Source organism: Anabrus simplex, chromosome 7 (genome assembly GCF_040414725.1).
Source record: "Anabrus simplex isolate iqAnaSimp1 chromosome 7, ASM4041472v1, whole genome shotgun sequence".
In the NCBI taxonomy this organism is placed as follows: Eukaryota; Metazoa; Arthropoda; class Insecta; order Orthoptera; family Tettigoniidae; genus Anabrus; species Anabrus simplex.
The window spans coordinates 121,453,398-121,478,575 of record NC_090271.1 but is presented as its reverse complement, the minus strand read 5'-3'; the positions used below and the strand labels follow the sequence as shown (position 1 = coordinate 121,478,575).

At 39.0% G+C, this 25,178-nt stretch overlaps 1 protein-coding gene across 2 annotated transcripts in view; it reads left to right on the top strand.

The window, feature by feature from the left end:
- Sap130 (Sin3A-associated protein 130) overlaps positions 1-25,178 on the top strand; it is a 284,469-nt gene that overhangs the window by 80,989 nt on the left and 178,302 nt on the right. For both annotated transcript variants that reach the window (XM_067151303.2, XM_067151302.2), the window contains exon 5: positions 13,225-13,327. In XM_067151303.2, coding sequence (XP_067007404.2) covers positions 13,225-13,327 — 103 coding nt within the window. The remainder of the gene's footprint in view (positions 1-13,224; positions 13,328-25,178) is intronic.

The following is a 25,178-nucleotide window of genomic DNA, read 5'->3' as shown; positions in this document are numbered from 1 at the left end:
AATAAATGTAAAAGTATTGGGAAAAAAGAAAAGGTCTGATTATAGTATTCTTAGACCCAGAAAAGGTTTATGACTTGGTTGCTAGGTCAGTCATCTGTAAGAGTCTAGAAAGGCTAGGAGTTCCTGAATACCTCACTGGCTAGTTTCAAATGTTTTATAATGAATACAACAATTGTGTTCAGATTGCTGATGACTATATGTGGTGGTTTGAGACAAAGTGTTCAGCAGGAGAGTTCTCTTTCGTCTCTCTTATTTCTGACAATCATGGATGTTGTTCTGAATGACCTGAAGGAAGAACATACCATAGTAGGGACCTACATTCTGTGGTATTTGCTGATGAAGTGGCTATTGGAGGTGAGACAGAAAAGGAAATACAAGCTAGGACTAGTAAGTGGGTAGCTAAATTCTGCGAATACAAGTTCAAAGTAAGCAAATCAAGAATTGTTGCATTGAAACTGAAATGAGTCTGTTACCTTAACCCCCTCCCACCCATAACGTAGTAATGCGTACCACGGAAGCTAAGCGCCTCCCACCTATAGCGTAGTGAAGTGTACTTGTACTTCCAGTCGCATTTGTAAGCCACATATTGGTGGATAGGCAAATATAGCTGACTATTACTAGCACGTGCACTATCTAGAGATCATAGGTTAGTGTCCTTTTAAAATGTGTGCAGGCTTAATACGAAAAACAGCGTGTGGTGGCAGTTGTAAACAAACATGTCTGCAGTTAATTTGCGTGGAAATATGTTGTGTGATAACGAGATCAAACGTTTGGTGAACAATAATTCCAACTGTGAAAGTGTCAGTGGTGGCTTCAGTGCAATTCATAAAGTGGAGAGTGAAAATGAAATTGTTGAAATTAGGGGAAATGACGTATACATGCGTGATGGCACAGGTCGTAGGCCTAAATTTCAGTGGACGGATAAACTGTCGTACATAAAATAACCTCGAAGGGTTAATTATTTTATTCTTCTTATGACATTGTCTCCAAACGGAGGTAAACGATGCACGCGGCCAGCTCTGATCTTGACGTTGCAGCCATGCCATGTGAATTTATTGGAATATCTCTCAGGATCTTTAATCCAGTGGTTTCCCGTTGCCTGCTACATCCTAATGCCGTTGGCCAAACCATAATTTCACCAATATCGAACAGGACATGGACATCCTCGAATTAGCAAACAAAGGCCCTTTACTCAACATAATGGAAAATTACTACATACACCTAGACCAATACTTCAGCGCCAGTCACAATCTCAATGAAATCTCAGAGAAACCCAACATACTCTTCGATCTATTCATCACTTTCCTCAGAAACAACAATGCAGCCAACCAAAACTCAATCCTAAGTCTAATCAAAGGTACTTTTCCGAGACAATTACCCTTTCTCCCGCACCCTTCAGCCCCGCCTTAAAAGCTCCCCACCCCCACCTCACCCCAAGCCGCCCCCACTCTTCCTAACCCCCTCCTAACCCGCACGCGCCTGCCCTCCTCTCTGCCCACACTTCTCTCCCCGCCACCAATCGCACACCATCAGCTATACTACACACACCGCAGCGCGAGGTAAGCGTCCTTTCACTTTATGTTAACCTTTTCCTATCTCCATTTTTTGTTTTTACCGACTTTCTCCATTTAAACAGGTCCGATTTGGGTTCCGCTAAGAACTGAGAATCAATATATCCACACGCAGTTTCCACCTTCTTCTCAACCAGAAATTCAAAAGTAACTTCACGTCCAACAATTCAACAACGCAACCGATCAACACAGCTTTAATACACCAAATGCCTAATCTCTCCGCTTAAGTGATCAGTGTCAAGCCGACTCGACATCAAAAGAGTATCACTCTTTACTCTCCAGACTTTGTACATACTTGTATATATGTTGATATGTGTTATTTTACATTGATTCTTTAGTACGAGGACTACTGACATCCACGAGGTTATATTTTTACAACTCTAAGCACCCCACTTGTACTTTGTTCCAAACTTGTTTGTATATATATTATTATTTACTACTCACCTGTACCATACTAATATTTCTCATCTCATTACCACACTTCACTTTATAAATTATAAATCCATACGATTATTACAGTTAAAAATAACATGTTCTGGATTCGACAAAAACTTATGTATGCTTTTTATGGCTGATGATGACCCCTAGGCGGGTCGAAACTAGTTCCATGTAATTTATAACATTGTAAATACATATTAGTACTGAATAGGTGGAAACCTTTACTGTGTTACGATTCATATGTTATTCTCAGTTCAGTACGGACCAACAACATGAAATTCATAACCCTTGATGCGTTCCAAAAGCCTGGATTAAATTTAAACCACTCCGCAGTGCTCATAAAGAGTTAGGGCATAACTTGTGACTCTGTTGATGATGATTCGTCTGTCAGATGGGGACATAAAGCTTTGAGAAGACCCCTTGGTGTTATTCAACCGGAGTAGGCTATGTGCCGACACCAAGGCTCACCCTCTCCCTCCCTCATCACTATCATTCCACATCCAGATGTGCAGGTCGCCTATGGAATCAAATAAAAAGGCATGCACCAGACGAGCCAAGCATGTCCTCGGACACTCTAAGCACTAAAAGCCATGCGATAAATAATTAAATAAATAAATATGGGCACTGTTCAACTGTCTCACACACACGCACACACACACGATCCTGTGTCTTGTCTCTTAATAGTTCAGATAGTGCCACATTTGGTGTCAGAGGAGGTAAAAGAGAACAATTTGGATTACTTATACAATGTGAGACCAATTCTGAACCTTGTAGAAGTTTTCAGAGAAATTTACAAACCAGGAAAGGAACTGTGTGTTGATGAGGCTATGATTGCTTTCAAGGGTAGGTTCAACATAAAGCAGTATATCTAGTCTAAACCTACAAAATGGAGCAACTAAATATGGTTATACTTTAGATATTGAAATCTACTTAGAAAAGAATCATGAGAGGAATAAGGATTTGCTGCTTGGTGAACAAGTTGTTCTTGAGTTGAGTAGAAACCACTTGGGAAGGAATTGCCACCTATATTTTGACAACCTTTTCACATCACCAAGCATCCTTTCAGTATTGCGTGCTGTAACGTGCTCCCGCCATAATCTTTGTATCTACATCTCTACGTGATCATCTACTTTCTACATTAATTTTCTAACCTGCTTCTGCCTCTACGTGTTGAACTGACACTAGGAACACAACGAAGACCCAGTGCGGTGGATTTGGTCAAAACTAGCAAAAAAACTGCCAGGAACTGGACCCGGGCCTCTTACAGACAACAAACATATAAGAGATGCAAAGAAATAAAAATACAAAGTAATAAGGGCAAGAACTTAAAATTATTATGGAGAGGAAATTAAAAAAAAAAAAAAGGTTGCAAAGGGAAAACAAGGAGGTCAAAAATCAAATAGCTAATATTAATAATATGTGGCCCATAATCAAAAAACACCAGACTCATTGATTACAGCACCTTCACACACGCTTACCTTCATAAAAGACGTGATAAAAAGTTTGGAATAAGGACTTGGCATCTATATTAATTAATTGAAGAATATGAATTCAGGTGGGTACAAAACATTTCTTTTTAGCACATCGGGTCTTAACAGTCATAGGTTTAGGGAGTAACAGCACCTAATCATAACATTCTCCCTTACAGTTCCCCCAGATAAGACATAAACCTCTCAACAATAAAAAATCACGTCCCCCGAGAATACAATATCCTTAAGTAAAAGAGCTTAAAATGTAAGAAGAGGGAATGGTGCACCGAGCTCATAAAATTCAAGCACAGAGAAAAAGGGAAAAGAGGCGGTTACCATGGTTTCACACAAAACAACTAAAATAACACAGAAGGCACCCAGCAAAAAATAAAACAAATTAAAGTAGAAAACAGGTGAAGAAAACCAATGACGGCGATGTGAAACGAACAATAAATAAGTAAATTAGACACAAAAGGTTTCACGGATTCAAACGTCAGAACCACCCACGCTCACACATAGACCGGAGGGTTAGGTCGCTGAAATAAAGGGACGTATAAGAACGTCAATACACAGCACATAACAAAATAAACAACCGCTCTCGAACTCAGACAGTATGAACCAGAAAGTGGTCCATCTTAAAGAGATGGAGTGTCTCCAACACCAAAACACACAGAAGCTGGCAAATCGCGTAGATAGCTTGAATTCATACCAGGTCTATGAAGTGGACATGAATTATACAGAACATGCGATAAAATAATACAACATGAGCTCAAGCGGAATGTTAATGAAGCGACATGAGTAAAAGGTCTCGGCCACACACAGCAAACAATCTCGTACACACACACCTGAATCCGTGTCACCTTCTGTTCTCAAAATAAACATAGTGGATCGGTAAATGAAAATACCGAAAGAAGCATGTAAAAGTAAAGTTAACACACAAATAAATTAGAAACACATGTAATGAGGGAAGCATTTCTAACCAAACCATGGTGAGCACAGAACGAAGCAATAATAAAACCAAGAGATTAAAGAAAAATAAATACCTCGATTACATAAGCAATTAACATTCTCGAAAGGCCGAGATATGTACAGACATCTTGAATCTGTTGAAATATCTTTTATGTGCCACAAAGGCGACTTGGAAATCCAATCCTTCCATCTTCTCAACTAAAAAAACTCCCCACACCCCAACAACCAAAAATATAACCCAACAAGACGGGGCAGAAAAGAAATGCTTTGACCTATGCTATCGTATGAGATTGCCATCTACCGGAATAAGGAAAGATTACATAGTGGTAACAACACATGATGGGAAATAGTAATAGTGCATAGATACAAGAGTTCGCTAGGAATGTAAAGACTTCAGAAAAGGCAAACTACCATAAAATGATATGGTGCGGTTGAATGCATTCTTCGTCAACGTATTAATTACTTGATGTTATTTAATTCTTTTTATACGAACATTGTGTGCTCACCTATCTCCCGTCTCTCCGTCTGCTCCCGTAACTTACTTGACTGGTTGTCTGCTATCTACCCTGTACTACCTGCGTCACCAGTTACGTTATCAAAAGTTCTGGAAGCAGCTAGTCTGCGCTTCCTCCCGCATATATAAGCGACAGCCAAGCTTGGCCTATCAGCCTGGCATCGACTTACGTACAGTATGTGTGTGTGTGGAGGGAGCTTTAACCTCGTGTGGCTTGTCTGTACGATGCGAGACCTTTTCCGTACAACTGGAACTCTAAATCGTCCACATGGGATCTGGGTGAGCTAAAAACTACTTATAATTTTCTGGAACTTTAATTTTGCCCTTCAGCCATGCCTTTCATAGATTCCAGTTTCTGAAGCTTTGATTTGTGCCTTAATAGTTTTTCCATTATTGGAAAATTTTTACCTTCAGGTGGTTACTCATAATTTAACGACTTGTGTTTTGAAAACTTTAAATGTGGACTGAGACTGACCTTCGTGGCGATGACTGTCCAAAGCATCTGATATTGACAGTAACGGGGGAAAAAACCTTTTTAAGTTCGCAGTCGGATTCGAACTTCTACTCTCCTCTCTCATCCCCAACTGTCACTTTTCTTCGTTACCTCCCCTTTTAATCTTCAGCTGTTGTTAGGCTTTTATAAAACACCCTGGAGGTGTTTCATTTTATACGTGGCCTATTATAATGGAGTTGTTGAAAAGTTTTTCTTGAAAATGTTTCATGCGTCCTAAAAAACAAAAAAAGGAATAATGTACATGGCTAGTTTGTGGTTTTATTGTCTTCTCTATTATATTTCCACCTTCAAGGTGAACGTAACTCCTGTTTTTTTTTAAGGGAAGATAGAAAAAGAAATGGACTACATCTATGTTTATGTGTGATATATCAAGTCCTTTATAATATATGTATATTGTGGAAAGTTATTTATACTTCTTCTAATGCAGTTGTTAATCCTTGTTATCAAATGGTGCTAATATTTCGAATAATACACCCACGGTATCCCCTGCCTGTCGTAAGAGGCGACTAAAATGGTAACACCCCTGCGGGTGGGGGACGCAGACGAAGAATACACTCACGGCATCCCCTGCTTGTCGTAAGAAATATTAGCACCTATTCCTGTCCCTCCCAGTGTAGCTTCCTGTCACTCTGCTTGTTACCGTTGTATTTAGCTGTTACCTTTTTATGGTGTCGATTCGTATTATGAGAATGGTGTTGAAAAGGATACTGAGTTGCGAGACCATATTTTAAGCCTCGCCTCAGCTTTTTTCGGAGGCTTGGTATAAACAATACCTTCATATTTTTGCTCCTATAAAGTGTCAGTATGCTTATTGTCATCTGAGGGATCAGTGACATGATTGCTGTTGCTTTTGAATCACCCAGTTCCATCATACGGTGATGGTACATTATCAAATCGCCACAAATGGTAGCAGACGTTTTTTCTTCATTTTGATTACACTTCTCGTGTTAACTAATACTATTCCAGGTCGTTATCATTCTTTAGATATTCTTGAATTTAGTTACTTTGTTGTTGTTTTGACATTGTGGCCTGCTTCTTGAATAACTTTCCATTAGGTGAGGATAGTAAAACCCCAACATTGTCTTCTCATGTTTGTTCTCATGTAACTTCTCCTGATTTATTAACTGACTCTGATATTAAACATCTTCCATTGCTCCAACAACATTCAATGTCTCCAGATCCACATTTTTTTATTCCCCTCCTTCAGCAACACAATACAATTCTGTTGGCCGGGCTGAGTGGCTCAGATGGTTGAGGCACTGGCCTTTTGACCCCAACTTGGCAGGTTTGATCCTGGCTCAGTCCGGTGGTATTTAAGGTGCTCAAATACATCCGCCTCGTGTCGGTAGATTTACTGGCACGTAAAAGAACTTCTGCAGGACAAAATTCCGGCACTCGGCATCTCCAAAAACCTTAAAAGAGTAGTTAGTGGGACGTAAAACAAATAACATTATTATTATTATTATTATTATTATTATTATTATTATTATTATTATTATTATTACATTCTGTTGATACCTTCCTTAATGTTCAGATTATAAAACAATCTCTTGTGCAAGTACCCCAATTACAATCTACTGACCCTCGTAGTCTGACCTTATGGCTCTACTTGGCTCGTAAATTTCTAAACATCAAATTAACTTCCTTTCCTCAATTAATGGGCTTGTTGTCCTCAAAAACAACTACTGTTTTTCACCAATTTTTGGGTCGATAATATGTTAAATTTATCAAATTGGTATCAACTTTGCAATGCAATACAATACATAACTATTTCTTACCATACTGAACCCATTGTGGGCGTTATGCCTCCTCTCTTTCTTCCGTTCAAGTCCCTTGTTTCTTTGAAGTCCGTAATTCATGATGTTCAAGAAAATCCACAGCTAAAGTCGGGAGAACATCTAAGGGATTTCGTTAAACCAAAGAAAAAGTATTTTTTTAACATGGCTTCAACTGAGAATTATCCTTTTTTTTTCTTTCTTTCTTTCTTTCTTTCTTTCTTTCATTTGCAATATATACGTTTTACGGACCTTCAAGCTTAAATATCAATCGCAGATTCCAAAGCCTACTATCTACCATGAGATTATCGTATAATAATATTATAATCTATGAAAATAATAATAATGGATTAAAAATCTTAGTATTATGTATTCAAATAATAAAGAATATGATGGTTAAGTTAAATCATATCTTAAATTATTTTTCATTATTTACAATAATATTTCTTTGTCAGTCTCGGTTTTAATTCATTCTCTTGCTTTTCCTCATTTTATCCCTTCAATAAATAAAAGTAATGTATCATCAGCTCTTTCAAGGTCTTGATTTCTTAAACAAAACTTAATTCGTCTCCAATCAGTCTATATGGATTTGAATTAGTTAAATGAATATCATCTTGACCTAACTTCAACTACTTCTCATACGTCCTAGTTTTCTTATTAAAGCATTAAAAAAATCAAGAATTCATAATGTTGAGAAAAATAAATAACTCAGTTAACATAGTCTGAATGGTTTGAAATCTCACAATAATATGAAAATAAAGTTTTCAAGTCAACTAAGAATGATTCGTGGAAATTTTCATTCATGTCCGATGTTCACGATTATTTACTTGTTTAAACATACGCAGAATAAGATTAGTTTCACATTTTGTAGCTTTCAGTGGCTACCTACCAAAATAATTTTAAAAATTTTATATCATGAAGAATCATATTCAACATACTTTCCCAAGAAATAGGTAGGATTGTCCTAAATAATTTTGCAATAATATTGTTTACAGGTTGCATTTGTCATATCACTTCATACGAATCAATCATATGATTGCAACTCAACAAGGAATACCATGGATAAACTTCCTAACTCTTTAACAGTGATAGGCTAACATAATGAAGGCTCTAAGGTCATATTTCCAATCAGTGATTTGCTATTTCAGTTCAAATTAGCTTAAAACCTTAAATAGTATATGAAATTTCCTTAGAAATTGCCATCTAAGTTAATTATAGATTACTTGAGATTATTTCTGATGACCATAATCTACTATTAACACGTAAGTCCAATATCAAATTGCTATTAACTCATATTATAGGTTATTCCATATTTCACGTCATTACTAGCATCTATTATAACCTCGATCTGTATTTGCGTTACCTGATCTCTCATAAATTAACCTTACATAAAAATCTTTTCGTATAGCTCTTCATATTTATCACAATTCATCAACTACATTATCCAAGACAACATTATTTCTTAATCACACTTCCCTTTCCCCATATCTCTCCATATATTTATATTGCCGCAAATGCAAATATTATTTATTCAATTCATGGTAACGCATAACTCAATTAACTTCTCAACTCTTTAAAATTGATATTTCATGTATCAACAACTAACATATTCCTAGTAATATGCACTTCACTTATCAAAACATTACCATATGTAATCTATATTGATTTGAAATTGGCAACAAATTGTCGATATTTATGACTTTGGTAACCTAAGATTTGTTATAACACATATCACACTTCGAATTCATTAAAACTCCCTATCTTTGGCATTGCTTCTTGAGAATGAACTGAAATATTACTAACATAACATTTCATTAACATACGCACCTTTCTCTACATTTGGATATGATTGTATCTTTTTCGGAAGATTACCTATAACCTTCCTTAATGCGTCATTATTAATTCATTTACGTTGAAACTACGTATTTTATTCACTTCACGAAGATATGACAACCTATTCCTTACAAACAATATCAACCAACAACTTACTACAAGTTAACAAAACATAAATGAATTAGAATAAATAGTGACACTTATCTTATTCTCTGTGTGCTTGTAGCCAGGATCGTTGTTCTTTTACATCACTCCATGGGTACGCCCTTCTCTGGACCTCGGTTCCGTCATCTGCGAGTCTCGGCAGTCGGGCTCGTATTCACGGGTAGAATTGGTTGAAGTCCGCCAGTCGCCAATCCCATCTTAGATTTAGCAAGCCATCATGTCGATCTCAGGAACATGCATGAAAGACATATCCAAAGACAATGTTAATATCATCTTCTTGGTTTCAAAGCCTTCGTGTACTATTACTACGTTGTTGTTTTTTTTTGTGGGAGAATATGACGTCAGTTTAACCGCTACAGAGGTTTCTATGATATGATGGTAGCTTAAGAAGGTCTAATTTTTTTTGGTAGTTCACTTTAAATATAATCGTTTCCTTAAGATGTGTTTCCTGAGAAACTCTCGCTTTTCTTCAGTAGAACTTCAGTATTAATTCAACTGTACTTTATCTCCTCCTATTTATCTTGCTTTAAATTCCAAATATTTGAGATATATGGCAATCAGATTCCGTATTACTTTCAGTTTAGCAATTTAGTTTAGTTTAGCAATTTAGCAAATTCTTATTGAAAGTACGATGATTTCCTTCATGAAACTATTCTCTTGATCTTCACCGTGGCTTTTTTTCAGTATTCGATTGTTCTCCCTGTTGATTTTTTTTTAACAATTTGAAAATAGTACATTTATTTCGGTCACGGCCTCTTTGATTCCACTTGCTCGTACCATTTAACTTGTATTTTCTGCCTTTCGATCTACGAGAATTTTAGCGTTATCCACGGCAAATGATGACTTTAAACTTCCATATTCAGTAATCTGGGCAATGAAAGGGTACAATACGAAATATGTTATAAGCTCAGCCTTGAATTTATTCGTCGCCACCAACTCCCCATGGAACTTGCTCACGATTATCTTGATTTGATTACAACCTACAGTGATGTTTTAAACATCGCTCATTCCGCAAATGACATAATTTCCATCGTACCGGGCGATGGGCCGTGCGGTTAGGGATGCGCAGCTGTGAACTTGCATCCAGGAGGTAGTGAGTTCGAACCCCACTGTCGGCAGCCCTGAAGATGGTTTTCCGTGGTTTCCCATTTTCACACCAGGCAAATGCTGGGGCTGTACCTTAATTAAGGCCATGGCTGCTTCCTTCTCATTCCTAGGCCTTTCCTATTCCATCGTCGCCATAAGACCTATCTGCGTCGGTGCGATGTAAAGCAAATAGCAAAAAAAAAAAATCCATCGTCCAATTTTACGCTACTCCTTCATTTCAGCAGCTTTTTAACGCCCTTAGTCCTCCTACTTTCATGCTTCAGTTCTATAATCTAGCTCAATTTCATGCAATAAATTCCTTGGGAGATACCTCTTATTATTCCTCCATCTCACCCCCTGTGACTCCTATTCAACCTTCTATTTCTTTACCTTTACCTTCTATGAATGGTTCTTCTGATAATACTCGTTCTCCAATTATTTGCTTCTGTTGCAAATGAAAGGGTCATATTTCTAGGAATTGTGCTACTCCCTCTTCAGGAAACTCGTTTTACCCACATCGTTAGGCAGTAGACGTAGCGATGGGAAAAAATCTTCTTCTATTGTTCATTTCCCTACTCTGCCCATAATGGTTGTTCATTGCCACTTGAATTTTCTTCCTGAACCTTTTCGAATGAGTGTTCTTCTTTCGCACCTCGTAGGTCTCATATCATTTTGACGATTAATAAAGTACCTTCAGTTGCCGTTCCTGATTCTGGGGCTGCTGTTTCTTTAGTTAGTTTCTATCTTTTTTTGAATCTTTGCAAAAGATTTTTGCTCATCTTTATTTTTCTCCTTCTACTTCCCTTTGTGTTTCGGCCTCCAATCAACCTATTAATGTTCTTGGTCATATTTCCCTTACTGTTAAAATTCAACATTTTCGCTGTCCGTTTACCTTCCTTGTTGTTCCTGATTTATCTTCCCCTATTATCTTAGGGTATTTTTTTTTTTTTTCTCATACTGGCCTCATTCTTGATCCACTGAATTCTATGATCTCTTGTCATTTTTCTTCAGAAGTTATTCCAACGCGTCCGCCTGTCACCCGGCGGCCTTGGGTTTCATTCCCGGCCAGGTCAGAGGGTTTTTAATTGTAATAATTAATATCCCTGTCCTGGGGACTGGGTGTTTGTGACATCCTTAATCTTACGTCCCTCACAAACAACATTCCACACTACCGCCATTCCAATTACACGCAGGTTCATATAATATGGTGCTAGTAGGGGCAAAAGATCCACATGGGTTGACGCCCCGAACAAATAGCATTAAAAAAATACATTCATTCTGATCAAATTGAATCTTTGATTACTGAATTTTCTGAGGTTATCACTCCTGTTCTTGGCACAGTAAAAAAATTTCAAGGCTCATGTCGACCTAATTGATACCACTCTGGTTCGCTCATCCCCTTATTTTTTAAGCCCTCCTTTAATGAAAATTTTAAATTAGTTCCAAAAATGCTACAAGACAAAAGTATAATTCCTTCCTCTTCATGCCTCTCCAGCCTTTATTGTCGATAAACCCTGATGGATCTTTACGATTTATCGTTGATTATAGAAAACTTAATGCTCGGATACTCCACATTGCTTATGCTATGCCCAAATTGCAATCTGCTTTTCAACATTTTTCTAATGCCAAATATTACACCATTTTAAAAATCTTAATTCTGCGTACAACCAAATTCCCTTAGATGAAACTAGTTCTCGTTTCACTGCTTTTATTACTCTTACATTTCGTACCATTAGGGGCCGGTGACCTAGATGCTAGGCCCCTTTAAATAACAAGCATCATCATCATCAGAAATGACTCCAGAATTCTTACCTTATTATTTGGTGGGAGATTTGGAGGTGGTACATTACTTACATCCTCATCTTCTGTAATGTGAAAATTGGGAATAGATGCTCGACACACACATCCGGGGTTAAAATTCTCACTCAGTTGGTTACAGTCACTTTTCACGCTGTCAACACTATCAATACAGTCACTGTCACTAGCGTTCAGGAGAGCTTCCAGATTATCGTTATTAAGTGCAGAACGCCTGTTTATCCCACAAAGTCGGAGTTTCTTCTGGTGAAAAGGCCCTGCCCATATGGAGCATATGTTTAACAACAGCTCAACAATACTCAGATAAGAGGTCCGTTTGTTTGCATACATACTGGGGGAAATATGAGCTTTAATATTTTTTTTCTTTTTCCTTTTTTTTTGGTATTTGTTTTACGTCGCACCGACACAGATAGTTCTTATGGCGACGATGGGATAGGAAAGGCCTAGGAATGCGAAGGAGGCGGCCGTGGCTTTAATTAAGGTACAGCCCCAGCATTTGCCTGGTGTGAAAATGGGAAGCCACGGAAAACCATCTTCAGGGCTGCCGACAGTGGGGTTCGAACCCACTATCTCCCGGATGCGAGCTCACAGCTGCGCGCTCCTAACCGCACAGCCAACTCGCCCGGTCTTTAATATTTGACGCGGAATGTGATGCACATGTGTCATCATCGGTCATGAATGTCTTAATGTAGAGTTGTGTTAGATCGTTTCAAGAATAGTTATATTCCTTAAAACTTAACCATTCCAGGATTAAAAGGGAAGCTTAGAAGATATAATGCCTGTTAGTCTTATAATCGCAATCATAGGAGTGTGGCTTTTTTTTGCAGAAATTTTGCTTTTATTGACTGAGATTCAAAGCATTGTTGCTTTGGTATCACTCACATGTGATGTTGTGTGTTTATCATTCATCTGTTTTAATATTAAACATGTTTAATGTTCAATACTAGATATTGAATTGCTTTCTTGTACGTAATACTGTCAGTAACCTTATTTGTAAAGTTAATTGAATATATTTTGTCTTTAAACATTTGTTATATTTTTCTAGCATGATTAAAGACTTTGTGTTCATTTGTAGGAGCAGCTGCAGTTGCTAACATTGCTGCCCCACGATCAGCTGCTGTAGCGACACCTATTGCACGGGCAACAGCTGGGGTAACTACTGCAAGCCATGCTTCTAGGTAAGAGCTATGAGTCTAGTCATTACATATTTTGCTTTTGGAAGGATTGATTTTTTTTTTTTTTTTTTTTTTTTTTTTTTTTTTTTTTTTTTTAAATAATAGTAATAAGACATGAAAGACATGATTTAAAGTAAGAAATTGCACTAGACACTAGGGGGGGGGGGAAATATATGTGTATATATATATATACATAGAGAGAGAGAGAGAGAGAGAGAGAGAGAGAGAGAGAGAGAAGCAGGAGTCAGATCAGTGAAGTATCTAGTGGATGAGAAACCATGACTGTGTTGTGTGTGGTGGTGGTTGTTTTTTGTGCACAAATTGCAAACAGCAGCAAAACAGCATATTGCTGTGGTGAAGGAGCCATGAATTGTTTATGAGTTAATATTTTCTCCTCCTTTGATTTTCTCTCCAACATTCCAGCACATCTAGCTAGTGACATAGACTAATAATTTACTTATGCTGAAAAATCCTATGAGCATGACTGCATTTTAAAATAACCTTGTATTCATCATTTTCCCACATGTATCTTCAGATTACTATTCATCAATTTTTTGACACCTTTAATAATTAAAGGAAATGGATGCTTTGTTAAAGTTACAAGTTTTGATCAGTTATTCTTTAATGCTTCTCTAGAATTTAAATAGCTCTGAAATTGGGAATTCTTTTTCCTTCATTACCTCTATATGAAACTCCTGAAATAATGCTGGTTCTGTACAGGGTGTTCCCAAACGTGGGAAGTATTCTGCCATCATCAAGAGAACCGAAACTAGTGTAAACAAAGAATATTGTGTATTCAGTGAATAATTTGCTTCGTAATCCATATCATCATTTAATTTCAAGTTAGATTCCTCTCTCTCCTCTCTCACAGCTGCTTGTATCATTTGGATTAATGATAAAGACGGTCAACAGTCATATCGTACAGACAGTCCAGTTCCCAGAATCTCAGCCCTTCCGTCACCTCGTGATAAAAGACATGCCACATTACAGCTGTTACACTCACCAGAGCCTTGTTGATGTCCTGACTTTGACGAGTTTTACTATTACTGTTAATAAACTTAACCATGATAGGTTAATATTGTGTTTGGTCCGTATTGACTGGTCTGAATGTATAATATAACTATTTATAATAGTTTATTTAAATCCGCCTTGATCAATACACTCATTAAATGAAAGAAACATTATTAATTAAACCATACATGTTTCGGGAAATCTCAACCATTCCCTTCATTACGTATAACATATCCGTTTACCACACTCCGCGCCAACTCAATGGAGGTAAGGTTTCAGTCGAGCCTTCGCGAACGGACGATGTCTTTGTGGTTCAGGATCCAGTATGGCGTGAACGGACGATGTCATAGAGGCTTGAGATTCAACATGGCGAGAATAAGCATAAGGGCATGGGTATATGGCATTCTTTAGATTGAATCGCTTGCTTATATTAATGACTATGAATTGGTTCTTGCGTATTATTCTGACTGAAATTATATAATAAATTTTGGACATGGTGCATGTAGGATTGCATTGTATTACGACCTGGCTAATGAACTATTTTGATGTCTCCACGCAGGCGTTCTGTAATAGCATCAACTAATAAATGTTAACATGAGCACGTGCTCATGTGTTCTCATGTTTACAGCATGGCTGGTTTTCTTGCTGATGGCGGTGTAATTGCGGGGGGGGGAGAGGATAGTTCCATACCATTCATCATAGTCATAGATGAAATTCATAAGAACATTAAACAGAGATTGTGAAGACAGGCAAAGATAAGTTCATCACCAGAATAATCATTGTGAACAATATCTAATAATTAATCTTCTGTAAGAAACTTTGTTTTATAAGCCATTATACTACACTCGGTACGAACGACACGCACTGCATTGGAATCTCAAGTACCGACTTGACGCGCGAGGAAGTGCTGAGATATTCCCGCTAAAACAGCTAAGATAAACATGAGTACACTCAACGTGAGGGTTATCTCAAAAAGGTCAACCAACTTCCTGCTACAACCAGTAACTCTGACTAAGGTGTAAGACTGCATAGATGACGAGTATAAACAGCATTGCTTCGCGCGGAACATTAAACGTCCTTCTTCTCGTCTACCAGTTCACTGTATTTAATATTTAGCAATTCTGAGAAGTATTCTTCCCACCTTTTTAGTATGTCATCTCTTTGTGTTAATATCTGCCCTGTTTCAGTTTTTACAAATTTTGTATCTTCTCTATTTCGTAAACTTCTTCACCAAACCATACAAAACCTTTTTACTTCCTTTTATATCTTCCTGTAAAGTTTCTGTGATACTTTCCCTGCTCGTCTGTTTCTCTTCTTGTACTATTTTCTTACATACCTTTTTGGCTTCTTTATATTTTTGCCAATTCTCTGTACTATTGCTGCCTGTCCACTTCCTCCAAGCCATTTGTTTCTCTTTAACTGCTTCCGTTACCCTGCTGTTCCACCAAGGGGTTTCCTTTTTCCTCCCTGATAGTCTTCCACAGGTGTTTACTGCACACTTTACAAATCCATTTCTGAAACATGTCCATTCCTCTTCCACACTGTTCACGTCATCTTTGGGAATTTCTTTTTTCAGATCCTCTTGAAACTTTTCCCTTATTTCTTTCTCTTGTTACTTCCATCCCTTTATTTTTCTTTCCCTTTTTTCTATCACCGGGTAACTTCGTTATTTTACCAAATCTTGCTAGTGGCTACCACCACTTTACGGTCTCTTTCAAAATCTGCTCTTGGTATTGCTGTCACATCTTCCAGTTGTTTATGTTTCTCCTTCTCCACCAAAATAAGATCAATCATTGTCTTTGTCTTTCTATCTCCCCAAGCACATCTAGGTATGTTTGGTGAGTTCTTTTTCCTAAACCACGTATTGCCAACAATCCATTCCTTCTACAAAAATCTATTACCAAATCTCCTTCTTCATCTTGGTTTTCATAACTATAGGGGCCAATCATCTCTTCTTTTGCCTGTCTCTTCCAACATGTGCATTCATGTCTCCCATTATTATAACCTCTTTGTCTTCACTACAACTTTCCAGTTCCTCTAGAAACTCTTCTTAACATTCATGTGCATTCCCTGATTGGGGTGCATAAACCTGTATAAAATCCTTGATTTCACTCTCAAGTCCAAGTCTAACTTTATCCTGCACTGATCTGGTCATTTTGTCCACATTTTGTGCTAGTTCTTCTCTCAATATAACACCAACACCTTTTGTTGCCATCTTTCCCTCACTCCAATATATTCTATATCCGAAATTGACAATTGAGCTATGGTGGCCTAGATCATCTTTGTTCTGTTGGAAAGAATCTATGCTACAGGTCTGGCACTATAGAGCAACCGACGCAAAAACGGGAGGTTGTGGGTTCGGATCCCACTGGTGTCCGGTTGGCTATTTTCGTTCTGTATTTAACATCCCTTCAACAGTACTAATAACACGACCTAATAGGTTGAAAGTCGATTCCGATTACAATACGGTCGTTAAAATTCAATATTCATTTTCTCTACCCTTTATTCAATTCTTTTTGACCTTTCCCCTTCCATTTTGTATCACTCGTTCCCATCATTGTTATGTCTTTCTTCTCCATATACCCTGTCAGTTCTTCTACATACCTTGCCATTCAAAATCATGAGATTGATGATGCCGATTCTTGTGATATCTGGTAGCCTGTTTCTCACAGTTCCCCCAGAGCACCGGGAACTGCTCGTCACTTCAGGGTGATGTCCTTGCATTTTCTGAGGCCTTAATTCACTCATACTCATTTTATAGGCTGTCTGGTATGATGGGTTTGCCACTCCCAAAGGCATTTTTTTACCTTTTGCCAGGTTCAAATTAGGCCGCCCCGGACATGGAGTCAGACGCCTTTTGTAACCACTCCTCTGGAGTACAGACGCTACGGGTTTGCCCTTTCCGCCATCTCCACCGTACCGAGTCCATCTTCTCCTCCATAGATGCCGTTGAGGTCTTCACGCGTAACCCAGGGCAAGGGCCCTCCATATTTATGACACCTGGAGAGAGAGTGTCCCGGTGTTTTAAAGCCCCCAGGAATTGGGCTACATGTTGGTGCGCGGGTTGTATTGGGTATTTCAACCAGCCCTATGTTCTGTAGGGGCCCCCTATCTGTCACCCGAGGAGGCGCTCTGTAGGGGTCAGCTTCCCCTGGTTACTTATTGGAAGGCTGAGGTTATTTGGCCCCTGTCCTTAGTATATGTCAAACCATTGTAGACGACTCACGCATTTTGTCTGGAATAGGTGCAACGGCAAATCTCTCTCCGATGGTTTCATTAGAGAAGCGTCCGACTCGTTGGCTGAATGATCAGCGTACTGGCCTTCGGTTCAGAGGGTCCCGGATTCGGATTCCCGGCCAGGTCGGGGATTTTAACCTTCATTGGTTAATTCCAATGGCCCGGGGGCTGGGTGTTTGTGCTGTACCCAGCATCCCTGCAACTCACATACCACACACAACACTATCCTCCACCACAGTAACACGCAGTTACCTACATGTGGCAGATGCCGCCCACCCTCATCGGAGGGTCTGCCTTTCAAGGGTTGCACTCAGCTAGAAATAGCCACACGAAATTAAAATTAGAGAAGCGATCCAATTTAGTGACACCAGCTTTCCACCTCAGCATCTTCATCTCCATGACATCCAGTCAGCGCTCTGTCTCAGTTGTATTCGGCCAACATTCGCAACCTACAGTGCAACAAGTCGGATGGCAATACAATAGTTTTTTTATTTGAGATTATTTTTCATCCTCTGGTCGCAGATAACACCGGTCATTGTGCGCCATGTCATCCAGGCTGTGGTTATCCGTGCATTGACCTCTTCGGTGAGTTGTCCATCATCAACAATCGTGGAACCAAGATACTAGAATCTTGTCACTCACAGCAGGTTCTCACCATCTGCCTGAATGTTTCCGATTGCTTATGGATCAGACTTCATATATTCAGTCTTTTTATGAGGTGCAAGCTGTATTGTGCCAGCTGATCGCTCCATTCTTGGGTTTGCCGTTGCAGATCAACTTAGGTGTCCGAGGCCAATGTGACATCGTCGGCATAGAGAAGTTTCCATGTCAAAGGTCGGTGTAGGTCCACTGTTACATAGAATGAGCAAGAGATGCACCTTACTGATCGCCAACGGTGGTGAGAAAGTCACTGGATGCTCCTGTGGCTGCCTTTAATGTAGCTCCTTGGGTTTACTTAAAGCAGCTGCACCCAGTTGACAAGATATTCTGGTATACTATGCTTTCACAGTGCTAGCCATATGAGGTTATGCAGTATGCAATCAAAGGTCTTCTCAGGGTCCAGGAAAGCAAGACAGATCAGCTTGTTTTCTCACAATGTTTATCAACCAAGAACCATGCAGCATGGATTGCATCAGTTGTGCCACAATTCCTCACAAATCCAGCTTGGTTTCTGGAAAGTTCAACGATCTCGCAAATCCTTTTATCAAGAACACGTTTGAAAACCTTCATTGCATTGCATGGATCAGGCAGTAATCAGCACATTCAGCTGGTATCCCCTTCTTTTTGAAGATGGGAAGATGGGTACGTGATGCTCCATTGCCACTCAGTCGGGTGTTTCAACCCTGTTAATGATCTGCTTGAAGAGTCGTCACACCTCACTGTTGAGAGTACCAGAGCTCTACTGGAAGATTGTCCAGGCCATTAGCTTCTCTGACAGGTCCTTTCACAAATTTGGCAATGATTGGAATTAGTGGATGGGAAAATTCCTCATTTGAGATCTTCTCAAAGTAGCTCTGCCACCACTCTCTTGCCTTCTTCCAATCAGCCAGTAAGTTTCCTGTTCCATCACTGATGCCATAGAAGCAGTTTATGTCTTCTGTTTTGCGATGCCTCACTTTAGTTAGTAGTATAATTATCGCTCGCCTTCCTGCAGATCAAGTTTTGCATAAAGATCTGCAAAATATGCAGTTTTGTTGTAGCTTTGACTTTTGCGTCACTACAGGCTATCTTGTATGCATTCCAACGTGATGCTCTCATGTTAGTAAGGAACTCATGGTAAAGCCATTTCTTCTTTTGTACCGCATTTCTGACCTTGTCATTCCAAAGCCATGTATCTTTGTCATTTTTTTGCCATTCTGGTTTTTTTGTTCCATGAACAGTACGTGCATTGTCATGAGCAGCCTCCTTCAGCTTGATCTAGCTCTCTTTGACTGTAGTAGTTGGTGGCAATGTTGTTTGAGCAATAACATCGGTCTCTTTTTCTTTGAAGTGCCACCGTTTGATTCTTGCTGGTCCTGTAATCTACAGTTTAATCACAGATTAAAATATAAATCTCAGAATGTAGAACATGTTTTGGTCGTTTGTGACCTTTCTCAGCTACATAAAAAATTTAGATTGTCTGTAACTTGTAAACAAAGTGTTTATAGGGACTTGTATTGTTTTGGGGTGTACTATCTACCCCCTTGATTGCTTCTCACATGTTTGCGAACACCCTGTATAGAGCCATTGATTGTTAAATGTAAATTTTATGTATTTGTTGCTGAGGAAGGTCACAAACAACTGAAACTATTCTGCAGTACGTGACTTATTATTTAAACTGTGATTAAATTGTGAAATACATATTGAAAGTTGGAAAAATAATATTATTCCATTAAAGGAATAAATTAATTTATTAACTCATTGATATTCGGGCATTTTTGAACACTCCAGACTTTCCACATATTCAATGGCAACATTCTTACATATGCTGGTCAGTAAGATGGCGGCGAGCGAATATCTCAGTGTGGGTATCCTCTGTGCTACTTTAGTAATATGTGTGGTTAATCAAGGATTTGCTGTCTCGAATTGTGTTGGAATTTCTTCCCAGGAATTTAGTGATGATGTGGAGTGTAGTGAGTGTGCGATATGTGACGATATAATGGTGAAAACAATGAGATTGTGTTTGTGCGCCACGTGGTCGGGGTGTGACAAGCTTACGCACACTACGGGGCCGGCGTCCTCAACTGCTGTGAGTGATCCGCCTTCAGGGCCTGCAGGTATACAATGGAACGTGGAAACTTCCTTCGCCCTCTCACAGACAGGAGTCTGGTTAACTTCGGATCGTAAATTTTATTTTCCTTCCTTACCGATGGCTAACCTGTCTTGTTTTCTTAAGGTCCCAACATCGACCCACGATTCTTTGAAATTACGCTGTCATGCGCGCCGTTCCCCGTTAAGTTTCTTACTAACACTGTTACTCCTGTCTGGTGATGTACAAATTAACCCTGGGCTGACAATGAATAATGAGTTCTCCGTGTACTGTCAAAATATCAGGTCCATAAAAAATAAGATTACAGACTGTGAACTTCATGTTCAAGAATTAGCTGCTTTCGACGTTATCGCCTTAGGTGAAGCTTGGTTGACGTATTTTGTGTTAGACTCTGAAATCCCACTCTCAAAAGAGTTTTCCTTATTCAGGGCCGATCGTAGAACAGGATCCCGGGGAGGGGGTGTTTTAATCGCTGTCAAATCTAAATGGCATGCGACCCTACACTCCGACCTGATGAATGACTGTGAAGCTGTTTGGGTTGAAGTTACATTTCATAACACAAAATATCTTTTTGCATGTTTCTATAGACCACCTCGTTCTTATCTCAGCTATTCTGAAGCTTTTCTTTCCTCTGTGCTTAAAGCCGTTCATTCCAAAGATAACATTGTCGTACTAGGAGACTTTAATCTGTCTGTCTCCTGGATTTCCCCTTCATTAGGTCAGCCTTCTAATAGCCTTGACAAATGGTATATGGACCACTATATTACTGGACTGAACTTCAAACAGCACGTCTTGGAAAACACCTGCGGAAATAGTCTTCTTGACTACCTGCTTTCCTATAACGAGCCCTCATCTGTTTCTGTGGGACGAAATATTTTTAACTCCAACCACAAGTCGTTTGAAGCAACTTTCACTCTCACCCCTCCCCGTGCTCCGAGATGTCATCGACCTGTCCTTAGGAGCTCTGTGCCTGTGTGGCGTAAAGTTGACTGTCAGACTGTGAATCGTACCATATCCCTGTTACCATGGCATTTGTTGCATGTGGGTGAAGTTCAAGATGCGGTGGATTTATTTTATGATTGGACGCTTGCTGTGATTCGGGACCTCATTCCTACTCGTTCGATGTCCAGAAAATTCCCTCCATGGAAGAAGAGTGATACTAAAAGTGCTGAACTACAAAAATCGGTAGCCTGGAGACAATGGAAGAATGCGCCTTCCGAGAGTAATTATAAAATATTCTCGGACCTTCGCAAACACCACAAGTACTTATTAAGGCAGGATTACTCTGACTATATTAATGGAGCCTGCATTGAAGTAAAACACAACAGTAAAAGGTTCTGGTCACTTATAAATAACAGAAGAGATAATAAACGAACACCGGAAGTAGTAACCTGGGACCAGTCTGTAGCCAGTGGAGCAGATAGATCTGAATTATTTAATGAATATTTTACCTCTAATTTTGTTAAACCTGTGCGGTATGCTGAGTTTCCTAAAATCAAACCTGTTACTTCCCATAGCCTCAGTAATATTTCTACCACTGAATCTGAAGTGTACTCCCAACTTTCGTCTTTGTCAGAAAATAAACCCACTGGTCCTGATGGTCTCAGTCCTATCTTCCTTAGGAATACAGCAGTAAGTCTTTCATACCCTATTAGTGTGATATTCAATCGGTGCTTCTCAGTCGGCTACTTTCCGAGCTCCTGGAAACTTGCGTATATCACACCAGTTCTTAAAGGTGGACAGAGGTCGGATATTGCAAATTATCGCCCGGTCTCTCTATTACCTGCTTTATCAATCATTTGTGAAAGGATCATCCATCAGCATTTGCTTGCGTTTACAAATTCCTATGTATCCCCTCAGCAGCATGGTTTCCTTCCTGGAAGCTCCTGCGTAACTAACTTGGCTATCCTCCTCCATCATGCCACGTCTGCCATCCACGCGGGCTCTCAACTTGATGTATGCTATATCGACATCGTGAAGGCCTTTGATACCGTGGATTACAGGCTTCTTGCACACAAACTTTCTGAACGGTTTAACGTTCATGGGAGACTCCTAGCTCTAATTAATAGCTTTCTGAGCAAAAAACTACAGCGTCTTCTCCCACCACCACCCTCTCTGGTGTCCCGCAGGGTAGTGTCCTAGGTCCACTTCTTTTTGCCCTGTTTATTGATGATCTTATCGATACTGTTTCCCACCATTCATGTGAAATACTGCTCTTTGCTGATGATTGTAAAATCTTCAAGCAGATCGATTCTCCTACAGATACAATCCAATTGCAAAATGCACTTGATTCACTATCAGGTTGGTGTACTACATGGCGTCTTAAACCTCATCCCTCCAAGTGTTCCACCATTTCGTTCACACTTCGTAAATCCCCCGTTCTACAAGAATATCACCTACTGAACCAACCGATTGCTCTTGTTGACAATCAAAAAGACTTAGGAGTGCATTTTGACATTAAATTGTTGTTTGTCTCGCACATAAACAGGGTTACCTCACGTGCTATGTCACTCCTTGGTTTACTGTACAGGTTTTCTGACATCACAGATGCAAATGCCCTCAGAGCATTCTACGTCTCCTGTATCTTACCTATTGTTGAATACGCCTCTCCAGTTTGGTCCATTTCTGCTTCTTCAAACCTCAGCCAACTTGACCGTGTACAATCTTTTTTCTGTGCTATCGTCAGAGCCAGGGTCCCTGCATGTCGCAATCTAAGCACTATCCAAGTGCTTGGGAAACTGATCCTCAAGACTCTTTCTGCTCGGAGGAAAGTAGCCGACCTAAAGCTGCTATACAAAGCAGTTAATGGTCTGTTTAGGTCTCCAGATTTAGCTTCCTTATTTCCCCTCCACGTCCCATCCCGTAATACCAGAATGAAGACCCTATTCCATACTCCTTACTCCCGGCTTTCTCTCACCCAAAGGTCCCTTTCGGTACGTATTCCAGCAATGTTTAATACATTATCTATCAACAACAACCTAGATCTCTTCGTAACGTTTCCTTCCTTCTGTCATGATATTTATCATATAACTTAGTTTTCCTTCTTGTTCTTTCCCGTTCTGCTCCTGTATTTACTGTAAATGTATTTTTCTTTGTTAATAACGTTGTTTATGTAAATATGTATTATATATGATTGTACCGTTTTTATTGTGTATATTCGTGTCCTTTGTAAGTATTTATATATCTTTCATTTTAGATTCATATCTATTGTACATAGCTCAGATCGTTGTAATTCGGCGTTATGCTGTTGCTGATCCTGAATAAATAAATAAATAAATAAATAAAGTACTGCAATATCTGTTGCGGCATGCCTGACTCCAAACTTAGTACTAACTGCAAACTATTCTTCCATTCCATCTAATAACTAAAACAGGTGTAGCTCATAAATGGTCCAACTGTAGAGCATATGTTCATAGGGACTCTGTGTTGGTTTGGGGTGTACTACCACCCCCCACCCCCCTTTTTACTTCCCATATGTTTGGGAACACCCTATATATAGTTATAGAAGACAGCAAGCCCTTGTCCTCATGTGTGGCATTTGTACATCTGGAAAGGCCATTCAGTGACTGGACCAAGCATTTTTGAAATTCTGAAGGTGTCAACAAAAGAATCAACATCATCTGCAATTTGTATCAGGATCATAGTGCTGTGGTAACATTCTGGGATGTAAATGAGAAGCAACTATCCTGAAAGGAGTGAGGCAGTTGTGTTGCTTTTCTCTCCTTCTCTTTATGTAAACAGTATGTATAACAATCACAAATTTTCAACTGAAATGATGCACAGAAGGCCTGTAGAGATTTCAGACGAATTAAGAACACTGCGATCAGAACGAATGAAGAAGTACTGGGCAGATAAGAAGAATCAAACAGTACAACCTTCGAAGAAAAATTGTACATGGAAGACTCAAGTGGTCCAATGTGGCCAATAAAGTTAATAATAATAATAACAACAACAATTGGTAAGGAAATCAAAATTGAACTGGAAAGGGAATCAGAGTTACAAACCAGAAATTACATTAAAAGAAAATTCAAAGTAAGAATTTTTTTTTGCTTTTAGAATAGCAATTTATCATCTTCAAAAAGACTTTTCATTCTCATTGGGTTTGAAAATTCTCTGTGTGTATTCTGTTGTCAGTTGGAGCATTTTGTCCTTAAGAAAATAATGAATTGTGTTGTTTATTGATTGTTGTTTCTACTTTAATTTTTAGTATACAATATAACATTAAAAAAACCCTGATATGTTATAACGAGGCCCTGTAACTCCTTTCTCAGTTTGTACTGTTCATAACCAAACCACACACAGATTCACACTGAACTTCCATTGTTCTGTTCATCAATATCTCATCATCATCGGTTTACAGTCCTAAAACTGATCAGTTGCTATGAAACATTTCCATATTTGATGTCATTTGCCGTTTTCTTCATTGAAAAATAATTCTGTGCCTTATCGTTCTCAAATGCGATTTTATTTGTCGGAAATAAATATCATACGAGAACATGTTCGCTTCCTTGTGTAAATTTTATTGTCACTGTAAGCCACAACACACAAATATACACAGTAGCAAGTGACACTACAACACTTGAAATGTGTTGAAACCGGTCCCAATAAACAGGTTGTAACTACTTTTTACTACGGAGTATTGAAAGGTGGATCCTTCCCTATAATATTGTACATCTTCTTATTGAGTACCCTGTAGTCGATTCTGACGAGTACAGATATCAACAACACTGACTCGCGCACTATAACATACGCTCTCTTAAACTCACCGACTCCACCTCAGAGCCCAACAGTCACTCGCAGTCCATCACTTGCCTTCGAGTCCAACCTGAATGACTCGCTGACTGACAGCTCGATATA